The sequence below is a fragment of the Cynara cardunculus genome, unplaced genomic scaffold (genome assembly GCF_001531365.2).
Source record: "Cynara cardunculus var. scolymus isolate 2C unplaced genomic scaffold, CcrdV1 Un_Scaffold_1314, whole genome shotgun sequence".
Taxonomy (NCBI): Eukaryota; Viridiplantae; Streptophyta; class Magnoliopsida; order Asterales; family Asteraceae; genus Cynara; species Cynara cardunculus.
Window position 1 is genome coordinate 106,389 of NW_020200730.1, and position 6,799 is coordinate 113,187.

General features: G+C 42.3%; 1 protein-coding gene across 1 annotated transcript; it reads right to left on the reverse strand.

Moving 5' to 3' along the window:
* Positions 1-5,902: 5,902 nt before the first annotated feature.
* Positions 5,903-6,394, reverse strand: LOC112502372. The gene has a single exon (XM_025106262.1). The coding sequence runs from the start codon at positions 6,392-6,394 to the stop codon at positions 5,903-5,905; it is 492 nt and encodes a 163-aa protein (XP_024962030.1).
* Positions 6,395-6,799: the final 405 nt, after the last annotated feature.

Below are 6,799 nucleotides of genomic sequence, written 5' to 3' on the forward strand. Positions count from 1 at the left end.
ACTTGTTGGGTTTGAGTAAGAGCTTTAAAGTTGTATTCAAGTTTTTCCTTAGTGTAGTTTTACATTGTAATAGTGTAGAGCAAATTTTTCTGGATATGATCGTGCAAGGATCCGAGAGCCATACCTAGAAGATGTCTACTTTGGAATCTTCATCCGTCATTGAAAAGTTCTGAGCGGTAACAAAGTTCTTGGTATTCATAAGCAGACAAAAGACTACCGCATTGAATACAAACATCTTTTGAAAGCCAAGTGCCTACCAATAAGTGAAGTGCGTACAAATTATCGGATTGTAACGATTAAACAAATTGATGCTCAGAAGCTTTTAAGAATCTGGTATCCTGTATTTACAGTCACTAGGCAGGATGGTCAGATTTGGAGGTTCAGCAAAGCAGATTTTTCAAACTTATATTTGAATGATCTTGAATACATGTACTTTGAACTCAGAAACATGACGAATAGAAAGGAAGGAGAACTGATTGCTCTTGAGGCTATCAAGAGATTTATGCCTTGTCATGTGAAGCTAGCGATGGTCATTGATTTTCAAATGGGCCTTGAAGATAATCAACGGATCATCAATCTGAAAAGACCAAATCAAGAATTAGAAGATATTGATGCTTATCCTGTCTATATGATTCTTGAAAAGCCAGAGTTCGGGGGCTTCTACTTTGCTCAACTTCAAGTAAAGAAATTCATGAGGTTTAGTGAGTTGAATAAATATTCTGATGGTATGATAAGATTTGTGAGAAGGGTACTTGACTTGATAAGGGTGAACAATGATAGAGCTGCTGAATTAGAGAGGATGAGTTCCAAGGAAACATATTTGTTGGTCAATGCGATAAATTTGCTCGAGGAGAAAATCCAATACAGGAATGCTCTGAGAAGATTAGAGAAAATTCTTGGACTTCGAAAGACGAAATTTACAAGAGTCCAAACTTGAATCCAAAGGGGGGGAATGTTGGGTTTGAGTAAGAGCTTTAAAGTTGTATTCAAGTTTCTCCTTAGTGTAGTTTTACATTGTAACAGTGTAGCTTTACTATTTCCTAGTATAAATAGTATTTTCCTTGTAATTGTCATTACCAAGTGATTAGCAGATTGTAATCAAGATTTCAGCTGTAATATTCTCTCTCTCAATCAAATCAATCTTTGATAATATTCTCTCTACTATTCTATTCATCTTGATTCTTGAAGATCTTATCATGTTTGTATGAATTTTGGACTTAACAAAACTTCTTATGATTATAGAACAGAGGCTCTGTATGTACTATACAGAGCCTCTGCCTCTAAACATAGCGAGTTTTCTACAACAGACATGTATAGTCCAATCACGAGTCTCTGTATGAGATCCTAAGGTATGTTCTCTTTCTGCATGTAGTACTCTGGTTTTTTGCAAAACCTCTATTTCACACTAACCAGAGTATTTACACTTCATAACTTTTTTAAATATATTATTTTATTAAGAAGGCGTACGTTTTTATTTTTAAATTTTCATTTAGCTGTCATTTACATGAAGCATCACTGCTTGTAAGTTTAATTTTTCAAACGTGGGAGGCGCCACTTGCAGCTGGCAGTCCATGTGGCGCTCCCCCACAGGCTATGTAAAAACCTTTTCAGTTTAATCTGACGATCGGGGCGCTAATACTCTAGTGTTTTTTAATTTTTTCTATTTAAACAATATTTTACCCCCAAATTACTTTCTACGCTTTCAAAGAAATTACAACGAATCCGTCGTCTTCAAGCTTCCTCCCGCCATTGTTACACCTTCAAAGCTCTCAAACCAGTATTCAGAGCTCGATTCAGTCATCAAAAGTTCATCCCATTTGTCAAGTAAGTTCCTTAAACCTTTTCTCAAACCCTTGATTAGAATCAAGAACTGATTCTTGAAACCCTAACCTTCTTTAAACCATTCTTTTTCCCAAAAACCTGCAACCATGTCCTCCTCCGAGTCAGGAAACTCCCAAACACACACCACAACCCACAAAACCGTTAAGGACACCAGTCAAAACCTGGTTCCTCTTCCTATCAAACCCAATAACCATGCCCTCCACCTCCAACTTGAAAACTTCGACCAATAATACCATCCCATCATCAACATCCTCCAAAAACACTTCTTAAACCCTGCCTTGACAAATACGGATGACCTTGTACCTGAAAGGTATATCCAAGAATACTAGCAATCTTGTGTTGTAACCGAATCTCAAAGAGTAATTGTTGAAGATTTCTAGGCCCCTGCTGCAAAAGAATTTGTTATTGTTCGCATTTCAAGGTCCATGCTTTCGCGGGTTCTTGAAATCCCAACAAAAACCGACCTAGGGCTTTCTAAGTATGCCTCTCTCCCATCTAGGGACGAGATAGTGGCATTTTTGAAATTTTTGGGGTACACCAAGGCAATCCAGTACCCATCACAATATCGCCGTCAATACCTACCACCAATGTGGAACACACTTTTCACATTGGTCAACAGATCGCTGATAGGGAAGATTGGGAGCCTCGACATGTGCTCAATAATTGTTCTTCAAATCGTATATGGCATCTTCTTTGACTTATCTCTCAACTACTCCTTGATACTCTACACAGAGTTCAAGGCTGCCATGGCCAAGAAGTGTCAAGAAGTGACCAAAGGGAGACAGTTCCCATCTCTGCTATTTCCATGGTTCTTGGGTCTTCTTCTTCTAAGACCTGCTCTCGACGACAACAATATTGATGTGGGTCATCTACCTGCTCACATGGTCAACGTGCTCACTCAATACAGGCCTACAGTTAACAAAGAGGGATATGCAGCAGAGAGGCCAATCCCAAAGAGGCTCATGGGTTATATGAAGAGAAAGGAGATTAGAAGAGCATACAGATGTACACGCGAGACACTACAACAATCGTCTTGAACCCCGGTATGCATAGGAACAACCGATGAAGATGAGAGAACTGAGGAAACATTAAGGCCTCAAGCAGAGGGAGAGACGATGAGAGAAGAAGAAGAAAGGGTAAGAGCAGAGCAAGAGAGAGAGAAAGAAAGAAAACGAGAGGAGGCGAGGAAAAAAAAGAAGAGAGGGAGAGGAAGAAAAAGGAAGAGGCAAATCGAGCAAAGCAAGAGAGATTGGCTGAGCTTGCTTGTGTTCGAGCAGAGATTGGTTGAGCTTGCTTGTGTTCGAGCAGAGGAGGAGCAAGCAGAAAAAGCTCGCAAGAGATAGATCGCTCGTCTGAGGGAAGAGGCCAGACTCAGAGCAGAGAAAGAAGCTCATCGAAACTTGGCCCAATCCTCTAGTCCAAACCAAGAGGATGACTAAGAGCACTACGATGATGCTGCAAGGTCTTATATACAATTATGGAAAGTGAGGAAGAAGAAGAAGAAGTGCGTGAAGAAGAAGAGAATGAAGAAGAAGAGAGTGAGGAAGGAGAGGAAATCGAAGAGGAAGAAAAGGAAGAAGAGGGAGGAGGTGCAGCAGCTGCTCTGCCTCAGGGCAAGCCAAAGCAGCCTAGGCTAAATAGGCACACTCGTTTTACCACCCCAACTCCTAGCGCAAACGAATCATCTGACTCCGGTGGTCGAGACACGGTGGTCATTGAAACAGAGGTGCACAACTCGAACCCAAACCAGCCTTTCCAACCAGAGGTCACATCTGCCTCTGGTTATATCAGCCAAAGGGAAGCCTCACCACAGGGAACACCCTCTCAAAAGGGTGCAACCTTTGAAAATATAAGTGATATGTCTCCCCATATCACACCACTTTCCTATACAGAGGAATTTGTTTCCTCTGCACGTGTAGACTCCCAACCTTGTTCAGAGCAAGGAATAGGTGCACAAGGCTTGGAGACTCTCGACCAGTCTCTTAGTCCACTCATGAAGAGTCTTCTAGCTGGCTCTGAACCAGCCTTGGATACTCTCGATAACAAAACAGAGGTAGTGAATTCTCCTCAAGGATCCTTCAGAAGTCCTTCCCCGACCAACATCAATCAAGTCGGGAATGAAGGCGTCCCTAGAACGGGGACTCAATCTGGCCTATATGTTGAGCCAGAGGTTACACCACCTGCATATGTCACAAGGGAAGAGTTTCATTCCCTTTTCACCTCTATGCGGGGTTCCTTGGAAGAGCTAAAACTCATCATGGCCCATGCAGAGCTGTCTTCTTCTGGCCCTGCTTTGGATGAGATATGAGCATCCTTGGCAGTATTGAGAGCTGAGTCTTTGACAATTGCTTCTCGTCTCGAAACCTTAACAGAATTGATGGCACGCAATGCAGAGACCTTGCAAAAAGTCATAGCATCTTTACAAAGAGGTGAAGCGTCAACTTCCCACGACGCACAGGCGATCATTCTTCTGAATGTACCTGTGGATTATGTCACACAGAGCGCAATGAATGCTCTGGGTGACAGACTTCTGTAGAAGGTGGCAGACTTCACTTTAGATTTCAATAACAAAGCCACAGAAGCAATGGAGGCCATCAAAGTTGCATTGCCGAAGTTCAATTACCGCTCGGATGATGAAATTCGAAAGGTTGGCGATGCAGTCGAAGATCTCCTCAAAGTTATTGAGGAGATGATCAAGTCAATGCCTCGAGCAGAGGACTAGAGGCGAAAGAGATGAATGGTCCATCTTCTTGTGCTGAGCCATCAAAGAGGAGACGACTTGACGATGATAAGGACCTAGACGATTTTGGTCCTCAAAATCGTCAAGAGGGGGAGAACTATCCTACGGCCATTCCAAGTGCAACACCTATGGCTGCCCCCTCTGCACCAACGTCCTCTGCACCACGCCAACCAGCTCAAGATCCTTCAAGGCAGAAGACACAGAGCCAACCAGTTACAGATCATGTAGAGGCACTTTGCAAAGGAAAGATGCCCATGGCATCTCAGGCAAGAGACAACCTAGCTACAAAAGACTATAGAAGTGATAGATCTTCTATCTGTCTATGGATCAGATGATTCAGACCTGGCTCTGTCTTCAACAACAGAGTACGCAATGGACATGGCTGCTCCTACAACCAGAGAACAAGAAGAAGAAGTAGAGGTGGTAGCTGTGAATGTGGCTGATCCGTCACTTTTGCACATTCTAGTTGCCATTCCTCTAGAAGAAGTCACTGTTGCTGCTCCTCCACCACATCAACATACACATAGAGCTAGGGTCCCTGCTCAAGGGACCAGGGTTGTCACTCCTGCTATGAGGTAGCAGGTACCTGTCAAGCCAAATAGAGCAGACTTAAAAGGCACAACCAGCGGGCCAAAACGAAAGCATCCTTCTGATCGTGTCCAAAGAATCAAGGAAAGTATGGATGCCATGTTCACGGCAACATCCCTTGATAAACCAATTAAGGAAAAGGCAGACAGCAAGGAGATCTACCAGTTCCTCTACAACCTAAGAGAAAAGACATATTTTCATGATTTCATTACTAAATCATCACATGCATGGACTCAAAACTAATCAATTATGCACAACATCAAAAACAAGATAGGAGGAGTTTTACCGTTGATTTCTCCACAAATCCTTCAAGAATCTTGATAAAACACTTGATTTAGGGATAGATTAACACCCAAGTGTGTGTAATCGCACCTTAGAACACCAAGAATGATTTTGAGAGAGAACGGGGTTGAAAATGGTTAAAATGGGGCTGTTTTGGGGGTTTTCACGTCTTAAACCCGAGTTGGGTCGGGTTGACCTAATTTGGTACCCATTTTGACTACTAAACACTAAAAATTGCATAACTTTTTGCTCGGGACTCTGTTTTCGATGAGGTTTTTGCCTATGCGTCCGAAACGAGATAACCTACAAGCTCTAATAAAAAGATTCCATTGTTAAAACCCAATGCTCAAAACCATACCCGAAAAGTCGATGTTTTCAACACATATTTAAGCGTATTAGGAAGATGGATGTTACAAATACCTCCTCCTTTTGAGGATTTCGTCCTCGAAATCAAGGTCTCTCAAATAACTCCGGATACTTAGCCTTCATTTCATCTTTGTTCTCCCACGTCCAATTCGGACCACGGTGATGCTTCCATTTAACAAGAACCAAATCTACGATCTTCTTTCGTAGATTAATGGTTCTTTCATTAAGAATGGCCTCGGGTTCTTCTATGTACCTCAATCTCTTATCCAACTTGACCTCGACCAATGGAACGGTCTTCTCATGCTTACACGAGCATTTCCTTAGATAGCTAACGTGGAAAACGTCATGAATACCGGAGAGTTCTTCTGGCAACTCCAAACGATAGGCTTGTTTTCCAATACATTCAAGGATTTTAAAGGGTCCAACGAAGCATAGACTCAATTTCGCTTTCTTACCAAACCGTAGAATTCCCTTCCAAGGTGATACTTTCAGCATCACCATATCTCCCACTTCAAACTGAATCGGTCGTCGTCGTTTGTTGGCATAAGATTTTTGTCGATCTTGGGCTATTTTCATTCTTTCACGTATGACCCGTATCTTATCATGTGTGGCTTGAATCAACTCGGGTCCAACCAACACTTTCTCTCCGGTTTCTTGCCAACAGAGAGGCGTATGTCACTTACGTCCATACAAAGCCTCAAATGGAGCCATGCCGATCATGGAGTGATAACTGTTGTTATACGAGAACTCTATAAGTGRCAAGTGGTAATCCCAGCTTCCACCAAACTCCAAGATACAAGCTTGTAACATATCCTCCATTGTTTGAATCGTGCGCTCTGACTGTCCATCGGTTTGGGGGTGATAYRCGGTACTAAGAGCGACACGAGTCCCTAGYTCTCTTTGCATACTAGTCCAAAAATTTGAGGTAAATCGAGAATCATGATCAGAAATCACCTTTAACGGTACACCGTGACGGGAAAT

What these genes read in the sequence shown, in the direction of transcription:
- LOC112502372 (XM_025106262.1), bottom strand. Translation starts at nt 6,394, where the DNA reads ATGAAAATAGCCCAAGATCGACAAAAATCTTATGCCAACAAACGACGA.